We start from the raw sequence: 12,719 nt of genomic DNA, 5'->3' as shown, positions 1-12,719 counted from the left end.
GTTGATTTAACCATTAATAAGGAGATATCTCCTTAATTTTGTATGCCAAGCAAGTGGAGTGGACACAGAAATTAAACACAGAAGGACACGACACCAAGTGATGTGAATAGGTTTATTTGAGAATCTAAACACAACCCACACAGGCACTGGGGACCTTGCTCCAGTTTTACAGCAAGAATTGCCTTCCCTGCAACCGAGAGCCGGACTCAGTTGTGGCTCCAGCACTTTCCATGCATGGAGCCGACTCTTCCCACTTCCAGCCAGTCCCGCTGAAGGACCCAGCTGTTCTCACCCACACAAACTCTCTCACATTGCTCACAGGACTTTTCTCTTGAGCACATTACGTTACACTGTAACACGGCTTTGCACTGAGCCCAGGGTAACAGCACACACACACGCAGCTTTCATGTTACGCCAACAGCCTCTTCTTTCTCCACAGCACAGCACGAGGTCACTTTTTTTCCATTCGTTACACCATTGCTGTTTGTCCCAGTGACCCACCACTGTTCTGACCTCTTAGATGCCCCTTTGCCCAAGGTCCCTGCACAATGAATAACCGTGTGGCTCAATCAGTGTTCTTTATCCATTAGAGTCCCAAATTAAATAGGAAAGCCCGCCTTCCTAGAAAAATGTCTATACCCACAGATACACAAACCCCTGCATACACTTTAAGAAGGTTCTGGACCTCTCTGAAAACCATCTACAGACGCTAGGTTTAAAAGCTCTCTAGACATGGTGCTCCTACCATAATTCATGATGCAGAGAAGATCTGGGCCAGGGCCAGCTTCATTTTCCAAAGGAGGAGGGGGAGTCTGAGTGAACCCGTTTTCAAAAGTGGCATCGAGGGAGCAGAACTGGCAGGGTACACACAGAACAGGCTATAAAATGTATAAATTCACCTGAAAATCAGCAAGAGCAACTTACACACGCTATTATTTTACTTTAAAAACGTATTTTATTTGCATATACCTACATCTGAACAACAAAAGCACTTTGGTCTAACCGTCACCTTCCTCCGAGACCTCCACCGACATGTTTAACAAACACAAGGCCCCGGAATCTCTGGAATTGCTCGCGTGCCTCTATTTTAAAATATAACATGAGAATGACTTTTTTTTAATGTTTTCATGCCCTTCTGACCTCAGAATTACTCTGCCTTATGCACACCAGGAGTGGGAACCAAGGGGTAACACACAGAGGCCTCCCTGCCCGTAGGGTTTGGGGGACCCCGGCCTGTGGGAGCCGGAAGCTCTCCCAGAATTTCTGTGCGGTCCTCGGGGCGTACGTCTCGGGGCCGCCCTCTCTGGGCCCCGGCGTCTCTCAAAGTGTTGTACTTACATGTTCTGCCCACTTCAGTTTGGACACAGCACCTGGCCCTTCCACCAGTTTCCATAAGAAAGCCACTCAGACCAAGCATCCCAAGCCTTTTGGGAGGGATTCTGTGGTCATAAGGGTTCATACAGGAAAGTGTGCAACCTGACACCATTCTACTACGCTGGGTCCCTCTCTTCGACTCCCCTTCCAAGTCTACTCTGTATTTTCTTGTCTCAGACTATCCCAGGAGACTGCAGTTCTTTGCTTTCTCACCACGTGGAACAGTTCAGCCCTCTCCAGGTCCCACCCCAAACTGAGATGTCCTAACCCCCCACAGGGCTCAGCAGAACCAAAGAACTCCAAATAACACGATTCATCTTCCTTAATAGGCACCTGGGATTAATAATAATTTTTCTGTTGCATTACTAAAGGCTAGGCACTTGATATGTGTTTAGTTTTCTCAAATGTCTCACAGGTTAGGTATTTTCAAAACCATCTTACAGATGAGAAACCTGAGATTCAGAGAAGTGAAGAAACTGAGTAAGGTCACAGAGTAAGTGCTGTATCACCTTCGTGTTTCCTATCTCTCTTTATCTCAATCCACGTACCAACTCGGCAGTGCTACTTATATTTGCCTCCTGCCCTGTAATGGTATCAACCTCTTTCTCATCTCTTCCTCGGGGTTTGATTTTACCATTGAGTACTTTTTCCATTCGCTGATACTTGCTTTCACCTATTATTTTCAAATTCCTGAGGATAACAACAGGTTGCACAGAAAGACTCGCTTAATAATTTTAAATCTGGTGGGGCGGATAACTGAACCAAGAGGTGGAAGGCCTCTTGGAAGGCATCGTGTCCAAGCCTCACGCAACACCAAAGACACACCCACAGCTTCCTCCAGATGGCCCGCGACTGGCCTGGGCACCCACCTTCTCTAGGGCAGACCACTGCAGGCTATTGGGCTGACTTCTTGAAAGAGTTCTTCCTTAAGGTAAGAGACCATAAAGATACAATCTGCCATTTACTCGGGCTCCCCTTAGAAACTGTGAAGTCGGCCCTGGCTTTTCTCTCTCACACCCTAACTCCCAGCAGGCACAGGAGTGACCCAGTGGGAGAGCTCAAGCCACGTGTGACCCACGTGGGGTCTCTGCCCCACCCCACTCACATCGAAAGGGCCCTCTGGATGGCTTCCGCCTCAACTGTGGAAGTAGAGCCTAGACTCGCCCCGAGAGGCAGGTGGACGCCAGACCCACCCACTGTCAGAGACTGGTATGCGGGGTCTGGGCCATCACTGCTTAGCTGAGAAGTGTCAGGTCTTAGCATGGGTGGGAGACAGCCATCAGGGACCAGAGCACAGCTTGCAAAGTGAAAGGAAAGCCTATGGGCACCATGCAGGTAATACAAATGACGAAAATGGGTCACACAGGGAACATGCATTCGTTGCCAACCTTTAAAAATCATTAAATTTTATGTAAAGATCTGGATTGTTGGTTTTTCCTTAAAAGAGCAGATGATGCGGGACCCTTAAGCCTGTATCTCACATGGAAACAAACAGCTACCACTGAGCAGGCGCTGTCCTCTCAGGAGGGCAGGCTCTCTCCAGTCTGCCAGACCTCACGACTCCTTTGTCAATTGCTTGACCCCTGGGCCAGAGGGTCCTCGCAACTTGGTTTGCTGGGGCAGTCCCAGTGCAGGCCTATTGTCCTTGTTTAAGTATTAACAGCATCGCCCCCTCACTTTATTATATGGTCACCTAGACATAATGCACAAGCCACCACACACACACACACACACACACACACACACACACACGCTGACCACTGAATTCACACAACCACATGTCAAGCACAGAACCCTGTTATAAAGTGATTTTATTAAATTGATTTGGACATACTGTAGGTCAAATAATATTTTCCGAAGATAACAATTATGGACTTTAAAGCTCGACATAAAATTAGTAGCTTCAAAAGTGTTAGTCATATTCCCCAGCAACAGCATGATAAAATAATTCAACTATGTAGAAATATAGACCTCTAGGACTAGCTGGAAACTCAGAAATCATTTAGCCTAATGTCCTCATTTTGTAAGTGAGAAAACTAGACTCAAAGATTAAGCAATTTGCCCAAGCTCACATACCTAACAGTAATACAGCTACAAATCAAACCAATTTTTCCTAACCCTAAAATTCTAGCAGTGATATTTCAACTGGCTCTCTATCAGCTAAAAGTCTAGGCTGTTCTCTAATGCCGCACATTACTGTGACTCGGAAGTGGGTTAAGACACCGCAGTAAACCGTAGTCGAGGAATCCAGGCCTGGAAGGGGCTTTATCAAAGAACTAAGCCAGCCCTCTCTTTGCGAAAATGAGGAAACATGAGAAGCAACTTCCCAAGGGCTTGTTAACAGAGATGTCTGCATCAAAATTCAGATGGTAGCAAATTTACCCCCAAATCCCACCTCCAGTTTCATGGCTCACCCAGTAAGTTATGTGCTCCTTTTAAATCTCCTTTACGCATTGAGGTTTTAGTTATACAAGAAACCCTTCCAGTCAAACAGAAGAAATTAATTCAAATATGAAGAGAAAATCAAGCTTCCTTTCAGTATTTCGATGACTATTTCGGGTAGTTCATTTTCCAACCTCTCAGACAGTGGACAGAGAGCGCTAACCTGAACACCCATTTCAGAGCTTTCAAAGAGCCTTAATTTCCCCAAAGACTTCCTGAGCAAAAGGACTACATGTGGGAAATCAACAAGAATAGGAATGAGAAGGGAAACAAAGTTAAAAATTAGTTGCTTTTTGTTGTCATTGGGGACTTTTGGTCTTCTAAACATTCCTTGAGTTCCTCCACATGAGTTTTTAATACCAATCTAGCCAGAAAAAAAAAAAAAAGAAAGAAAAAAAAAAGGCCTATAAATGTCAGGATACTGAGCAGCTCAGTATCTCTCCCCCTCCCCGCTGCACGCTGCCCTCACCGCCGGCCGCCACCTCCTGCTCCGGAAGCTCCCCGGCGGGACCGCGAGCCCCCTGCAGCCGCCCCTGTGCTGCCCCCGGAAAGGCCTCCCTGCCCGCTACCTACCGCTGCCCCCCGCCCCACCCCCACTGCTCTAAATCTTCACCCTAGGTTATTTTCTCCGTATCACTTAATCACTACCTCAAACTACATTATTTATTTGTTTACTTGCTTATCATCTGTCTCCTCCACCAGAAGTCAACGCCATGAGAGTAGGGCCCTTGTCTGTCTTACTCAGTGGTATTCCCGGTACCTGGCACAGTGCCTGGCACGTAGGAGGTGTTCAATAAATACTTGTTGAATGAATGAAGAAAGTTCATGCCTACAAAGGAACTGATATGTAATCCTCAATGAAAAGGTATCGAGGACTCCTACACATTATTGCCCCAAAATCACAGAATCAGAGACTATTATTAGTGAGGCCTCCTACCATCCGCTTCTCCTATGGTCTCCCCAAGCCAGTAAGGGGCTCCCCTTGTTACCAAAGGAGCCTGAGAGGGCAATTCTGGATGGAGAAGAGTTCTAACTTTGCTTGCTTCTTCCTCCCTATTTACATTCAGCTATTTCCAAAAAAATTCAAGTTAAAAATATGTGATGTAGCCACTAGAAAATTAAGTCTGACTAACAGAGACACAGTGATTAGCAGAATTCACAAAATTAAAGAAAAGTTCAAGGGCATGTATGTCTGCCAATGATTTCGCCAACAGACAAAGTAAATGGAAATTATGAGTCACCTAAAATCTAAAATGAAATTTAATGCCATCTAGGAAGGGGTGGATATTTATGGGTATTTTGAGGATATACAGGTACAGTGAGTTCAGAAGTAACGGGATATATGGACAGATACGTAGAGGCTGAATCGAGTGGTAACCTCAGAAATACCAGAACACTACTTCGTGAGAGCTGGCCGTTTTCAAATGCATTCACCAGTATGCTTGGATCAAGAGAAGGTCGGTCATGAGCTCCCGAAATGCGGGAGTATCTGGGGTAACTTTTAGGTAAAGTGTAGACAGAAGGTGACTCAGGAGGCTGGGCAAGGATCATGGTTTCCCGTGTAGTGTTTCAACTATGGAGGCATCGCGCCAGAATCCCAGGAAACGCACACCCACGACTGGGACCTCACAGCCTGTCCTGGGCAAACACGCGGAGGGATTCCAGATTCAAAGTCAAGCTGTGGAACACACTTGGCATGAATCCAAAAAAATCAACCTCACACGTGCCTCTTGGAAAACAATGTTCTGCTGGGGCTTGCTGTAAAAATTTCTTGGGTCAATGTAGGTATTTACAGGGTTTTCCTTCCTAGTGGCACTTATGGGTTTTAGGATTTTTATCTCTTAGCAAAACGCTTTATATAACTGATATTTTGAGATGGTTTCTCTCCTTTGTGTGCACTCTCTGGTGGATGCAGAGGCTGGTGCTCTGACTGAAGGCCTTCCCACACTCATCACATTTGAAAGGTTTCTCCCCCGTGTGCACTCTCTGGTGGATGCAGAGGCTCGAGCTCTGGCTGAAGGCCTTCCCACACCCACAGCATCTATAGGGCTTCTCCCCGGTGTGGACTCTCTGATGGATGCAGAGGCTCGAGCTCTGGCTGAAGGCCTTCCCACACTCATAGCATTTATAGGGCTTCTCTCCTGTGTGGACTCTCTGATGCATGCAGAGGCTAGAAGTGTGCCTGAAGGCCTTCCCGCACTCTTCACATTTAAAGGGCTTCTCTCCGGTGTGGACTCTCTGATGCATGCAGAGGTTTGAACTATTGCTAAAGCCCCTTCCGCACTCACTACAGACATAGGGTTTCTCACCTGTGTGAACTCTCATGTGAATCTGAAGGTGTGAGCTCCAGTTGAAGGCTTTGCCGCACTCGTAGCACTTATAGGGCTTCTCCACCGTGTGGATCTTCTTGTGTCTATTGAGCTTGGTCGTGGTGCTAAAGTCCTTCCCGCAATCATCACATTTATACGCCTTTTCTCCCGTGTGGTCTCTCCAATGGATATGGAGCTCTGACAGATGAAAGAAACCCTTGTCGCACTTGTCACACTTATGGGGCTTCTCGGCAGTGTGAACTTTCTGATGCATAAAAAGATCTGCTCTCTCAGAGAAGAATTCCCTACACATGGGGCACTTGTAGATCATGTTTCCTATTTGGTATCGTGATTTAGCGGAGAAGATTTCCTCACAACTACTACAGTTACAGGGCTGCTATTTCACAGAGTCTCTCACTTGGCCATTTTGGTGCTTATCTCAGGCTGGCTCTGCTCGGGAGGTTCGAGGCCGGCCTAAGCTCTCCCCTGCCTGTCTTTCTATGGAAGGTTCCTCCCTGCATAGTGCTCCTCACTCGGTATTATTATTGATTAGAAAGTGACATTTACTTCCGCGTGGACTCTGTAACTCGTTAACACAGAACTTTCTTTGAGATCCTGAGCTGCCAACATTCCAAGGGGCTCCCAAGGTAGAAACCTTTGCGTTTTTAAGCCCCTGGAATCTTCCTCTTGCAGAATAATCTCGTACTTCTCAGTTGCAGGAAAAGGTCTGCACTGTGTCCCCTGCAGCCAAGGGTGTGATACTGCGTGCTGGTCTCGGTCACCAGGAGCCTCCCCTTGCAGAGTCACAATGACATCCTGCCTCCTGCACATCAGACAGGAGCCTCCCGGGAAGCCAGCGCCTTGGGTCCAGGTGTGTCAGTCCTTCCTCGTGAGGATTCCCTACGCAGGTGTCACTCCGGCAGTCTCCTATAACAGAAACATAAATACTGACACTGAAAATGCCTTTCTTGTCCAGAAAATTGCTACGATTCCATAATTAATTTTATAAACGTGACAGCAGTAACACAGACCTTTTTTGATCTTGAGGAAGGAGCTCTTATCTTCCAGAGAGACGTGTCTCTTGGATTTGCAGGTCTGAAGAAGAGAATTTGTAGATATCATGCTCCTGTTCATAGCCCAAGTACATAATCCAATTACAACCACTTACTGTAATTATCTGAGCAACATCAAGGAAATACTATTGAAAAAGAAAAGAAATCCTCAGAAGACCTACATGTGAGTATGAGAAGCAGCTGTCCTGCATAAAAGGCACACGAAGGAAAACGCACTCCACTTGGAACTTCAGAAGGGAAAATGTTGCTTCTGGAGCTGAAACATAATATCGAGTCACCTCCCAATCCACAGAAAGAATAAATATATGACAGCATCAAATGTCATTCCCTTGCTTAACTGTCCTCCATGGTTTCCTGATGTACTTAAAATCCAAATCCTTAACCTAAAAACCAAGGTCCTGCATGACCTTGCCCCCAAGCTCCCCGACCTCACGCGTGGCTTGGTGTGTGAGCCGCCTCTCCCCTACGTAAAGAAGGCCCCTGGCTAAGGCTCTGTTTTAACCTCTTATTTGATTCCTTCAAAGCACAGAGAACTTGTAATTATCTTATGGTTCCTTGCTTCTTGTTCTGTGTCCCGTACTAGACTATAAATGCCAGGAGGGAAGAACTCTGTATGTTGCTCGCTGTTACATCCTGGCAAAGGGAGGTGGGGAGGTGTTTCAGTTAGCATTCGTTGAATGCATCTCCAGAGTACTTTATGACACCGCCTCTCTCCTGCAGACGTGGCCTGCTTAAGAAAGCAGCAGATATCGTCTACATCTATATCTTCTACAGCAGATAAAGGTACATTTTCCAGTGCCTTGTTACCAGGCTTTTGATAACCAACATGGGACGAAATATATACCAAATAGAAGGAGAGGAAACAGAAGAAAATTCCAAAATATTCAATCTGAAATCTTTTGAGGTTTAGGATGCCGTAGCCACCTTTTCATGCCCTGTACTTTATACTCAGTAAGTGATACTTCAATTAATTAATGAAATTAACAGATCTTAAAATAACACTCTCCATAATATGTTTTATATAAAGATAGGGTACATGAGAGATTGAGATTTCTTCAACATTAAAATTGCAAAATAAGTTGCACTGTTTCTAGATGGACGTGTTAGAACAATGAAATTCAACTAGATAAACAAAATTTCAGCAAAAAAAATAGAGTCAATGTCTGAAAAAGTATATATGCATCTATCCTCTGACCCAGTAATCACACTTCTAGAGCTCTATCCCAAGATATACTGCAACACAGGAATGACTGATGGCCCAGTTTATTGAGGCAGTACTTGTAACAGCAAAATTGCCAGCAACCCAAGGCCCGTCCACTGGGGAGTGGCTGAATCAACTCTGGGACTTCATTCCGTGAACTACTGCTCAGCCATTTAAAACAGGGAATGAGGAGGAGCATGATGTACTGATGTGAGTGAACCCAGATAACACTGTTCAGTAAAAAAAAAAAAAAAAACAACACAAGGCATAGAATAATAGCTCAAACATGCTATCTTTTGTGCAAAAAAAGAGGGGAATATGAATTATTTAAATATTCCTTTACATGATGTATAAAAGTAAACATGGAGAAGGATAATACAAAATGAATTTTTTTATTGAAGTATAGTTAATTACAATGTTCTATTAGTTTCAGGTGTACAGCAAGTGATTCTGTTATACATATATATATATTCCTTTTCAGATTATTTTCCATCAAAGGTTATTGCAAGATATTGTGTGTAGTTCCCTGTGCTATACGGTAGGTCCTTGTTGTTCACCTATATTATATATAGTAGTGTGTATACGTTAATCCCAAACTCCTAATTTATCTTCCCACCCCCATTCTCCCCTTTGGTAACCATAAGTTTGTTTTCTATGTCTGTGAATCTATTTCTGTTTAATACAAAATGAATTTAAATGGGAGGAAGGAGAAAAGGATGACGTAAAGTTTCTCTGAATGTAACTTGTGTTGTACTTTTGACTTTGGAGACATATGAATGTTTATAAATTCAAAAAATAAAACTAAATAAACAAGAAAAGCAATCCCTAAATTTTGAAAACAAAATGAAGAAAATGAACCTTAACTTTCAAGTTGGTGACATATCCACAAATGACTTTTGAGTACAGTAGACTGATCATACATACTCAGGGGGACATTCTGTTGATAAACAGAGCTGCAAAGAAGTCAAACTTCTTTCAATAGTTTAACTTAGTTATAATAACGGTGGTGTTTTTATAAAGTAGGATAATGCAAATAAGTCATTACGGTAATGTTGTTAGGAACCAAGATTCGAGGTGAAACAAATGAGATACAAATATAAAATCAAAGGCAAGGAAAAAAATCCTATAACGTAAAATTTGACTTAGAAACATCGGTTTGAATTCATATCTTTTTTTTTCTTAAGGCTGTCCATCAAAAAGGCCTGGAAGCAATGACAACCGACAGCAATGGTCCCTTCCCTTATAGACCCTTTTCCACCAAATGGCACAGGGACCCTTGCAGAATGCCTGGTCTCAAGGCCAGAGCAGCACTTTATGAAGTGAGCCTGGGACACCTTGTTATGCCAGAATGTAAGAGAGTCATGGCAAAGGAACACAGATGCCAATTCATGAAGAGACTCCGGCAGGCCAAAAATGGGACAACTAAGCATCAAAAGGAACAATGAATGCAATCCACTGAAACACACTAAATAGACAAAACCCCTGAGTTCGCAATGACGACAAGGGTTGGGGAGGAACGGAAAAAGAAAGAGAGGGACAGACAGAGGCAGAGAGACAGACTCAAGGCACTAGACTAAACTGAAAGTTATAGGACACCAATTTTTACCTTTTTTGACACTTGGCAACTAAAAGGAAAGAATGAAAACTCCTTCGTCTATGAACTATCTTTCAAGATGATGCAACAATCCAGCTAGGAAACACGCAACCCTAACGAAATGCCTGATTCAGACCACGGTAAGAAATGGGTGAAAACGTCAGATGAAAGGCTGATCAAGAACTTTTTACATTTTGAGGATCTGGCTGTCAACCCCTGAACCCACCAATCCATGATGTCAGCGTAACTCCAAGGGGCAACAGGAGACACACAGCGTCACCTGCAACATTCCTGCCAAACACGCCTCCAGGATTCATTTTTATTTGAAGGAACTAGGAGGGCTAGAGGAACTACCAGGATACCAGCAGAAAAATATCAAAATGGGACGCAGTCCACAGGACAGCTACCCATTTCTGCAACAAGTAAATGGCATGGAGAAAAGGGGGAAGGGGGGCTGGGCTGCTCTAGATTACAAAGACTTGAGATAGAACAACCCTAACAGCCAAATGTAACTTGAAGACCTACCTTCTTCAGAATCTGATTCAAATAGGCCAGCTGCTAAAACGGACAACTGGGGAAGCACCGTTAGGGACTAGGTATCAGATGACACAAGGAACACTGCTCCCTGTATTCCGTGTGACAATGCCTTTGCAGCTGTGTAAACAAATGTCTGTATTTTTTGAGATTTATACTGAAGTTTGTAAGAATGAAAGGACATGATGTCTGAGATGTGTCTTAAAATGCTTTGGCCAAAATAAAAACGACAGACAAAGCAAATGAGGGAGGATTGTTGTAACTGTTGCTTCTAGGTGATGGATAAATGATGAATAAGCTAATCTATCTTCCTTTGTGTATGTCTGTAATTTTTCATGATAACAAAACTGGTTCGTGTTGGGAAAACATTCTTTTCCTGCTCCTCTTGCGATGACAAACTGATCCCAGAACCCGGCACGTTGCACAGAGGTGAAACTGAACTAAACAGATGCAATCCTCCAATGGCTGTGACTTCCCCAATCAATGCTAAGCACGTGAGAACGTGTGCACCGCAGATGTCACTGGAGAGCAGAGGGAAGGTGACGGTGACAAGCAGGGGACACAGGGAGCAGTGCTGCACTCCGCCCTCCTTCCCTCCTGAGCTAATTAACCGAGACGCCATGCGGTTCTCCTGGTGCCCTCCCTCAGAAATGAAGCAGTGAGGGTCAAGGCATCCATCCAGACTGGCCTCAGGAGAGGCTGACTCTGCTCAGAAGGGTGGAAACACCAAGCTCAGCGATGTGAAACTCCTACAGTTGTCGTACATGAACTCCCGCCAGTTTCTCTGGACGAGGAGTCAGGTACTGCCATTCCTTCCAGGTAAGATGCCTGGACACACATGTAAGTCTCACCGCATGAGGGCAAGCTACATTCTGCAGGAAAAAGCTCAAGCAAAAGAACCTCCAGCAAATTTGCCATGTGACCAGCCAAAAAACAAAAGAAGGACAAACCACCACCAAGGATCCTCACTGTAGCCTTTCCTAAAATAGCACCTGCCTCACTGCTTCCGTACATACAAAGGAGACTGTAAACCCAGCGAGTAGGTAGATGCCACAGAATTCTACAGATCCCAAGGGCACAATGTCCCCAAGATTCTCTCACTCAAGACGACGTCTCCTATCCAATGTCCCATAATGGCTTTCAAGGGGACAGCCCATTGTTTGACTGTGAGGCCACCTGGGAGACCTGAGGAGGAAGGAACCTTGCACTGAGGTCACCTGGCACTGCCATGGGCGATGTCCCATCTGTCCACGAGACCTCAGGGGCACCCTCAGCAGTACAAGTCTTCAATTTATATTTGAGGAGAATCTCTCAAACAGGAAGGTTAGAGTCCAGCTGAGAAGTTGACAGGAAGAAAGCTTCAAGTAGCCCATCTGCCTCAAGTCCCCACCTTCCATGAAAAGAGCCCTCTTCTCTCCCTGTAGTTTGTCCATTAGCAGCTGTGCCTCATCTAAACCTTGTGACACCAAACAATACCTGAATTTGTACCCATCTCCCAGCACAGTTAGAAGTGAGGGATCAGCTAATAAACAACTGTGGCTGAAATGCGAGGAAGTAAAAAAATGAGTCCTAAATACAAAGAAACTATGCCTGAGAGAATAAAAGCTCTGGGCCCTGGCATTGGAAAGGGTCATCTGGAAACGGAGACGCAGGATTAATGGGCTGGGAGAACGGAGCTGTTGCCCTTTGAGTGCTGATTGGGCCAAGAGCTCTCAATTCTAGACGCAGATTCAACCACCACTGTGCTCAGGAGGTAACACTACTACTGGACTGTGGTCTGAGGCACCGCGTCTGCTGCAGTGGCCTTGAATTTCCTTGCAGGCAGATATGCCTGCAGGGAGAGGAGCCCACTCTGGTCACATCTGCAGGGGGCAAAGGTCAAGAGGAAGGTACAGAGGGGGGACGCTGATTTTCTCTCCAAATTTCGGCCTGAATCTGTTGCAGAACTTGAAGATAACAGTCCCTCCACCCTGGGAGGAAGCTCAGGACACTGTGCTGGGGAGGGAGATTCTGAATGTGGATTTTGAAAGAGGATTATTTAAACTACTTCTGTATACGCCTTTCACGTATTACTCTCTTTTACACAGCTGTCCCCAGAATATGATTCTGCACAGGAAAAACAGGCGAAGTAGCTTTTCACAGATTTCCTGTTAAAATGATCCGATGCTTGCAAACTAGAAGGACCCAGGCTG

At 45.0% G+C, this 12,719-nt stretch overlaps 1 protein-coding gene across 13 annotated transcripts in view; it reads right to left on the bottom strand.

The window, feature by feature from the left end:
- Positions 1-3,167: 3,167 nt before the first annotated feature.
- ZNF664 (zinc finger protein 664) overlaps positions 3,168-12,719 on the bottom strand; it is a 36,112-nt gene continuing 26,560 nt past the window's right edge. For 6 of the 13 annotated variants that reach the window (XM_032602479.1, XM_032602480.1, XM_032602478.1 and 3 more), the window contains 2 exons: positions 7,157-7,220; positions 3,168-7,052 (listed from right to left, as the gene is read on the bottom strand). In XM_032602479.1, the coding sequence (XP_032458370.1) occupies positions 5,671-6,456 (786 nt within the window). In that variant the 5' untranslated portion in view covers positions 6,457-7,052; positions 7,157-7,220 and the 3' untranslated portion in view covers positions 3,168-5,670. Of the gene's footprint in view, positions 7,073-7,156; positions 7,242-7,359; positions 7,455-12,719 lie in introns of those variants that run through there. The other 7 variants (XM_032602481.1, XM_032602485.1, XM_032602486.1 and 4 more) reach the window with 5 other exon arrangements.

The sequence above is a fragment of the Phocoena sinus genome, chromosome 14, assembly GCF_008692025.1.
Source record: "Phocoena sinus isolate mPhoSin1 chromosome 14, mPhoSin1.pri, whole genome shotgun sequence".
NCBI classification, from domain to species: domain Eukaryota; kingdom Metazoa; phylum Chordata; class Mammalia; order Artiodactyla; family Phocoenidae; genus Phocoena; species Phocoena sinus.
The sequence above is the reverse complement of the archived record's forward strand: the minus strand, read 5'-3'. Positions and strand labels throughout refer to the sequence as shown.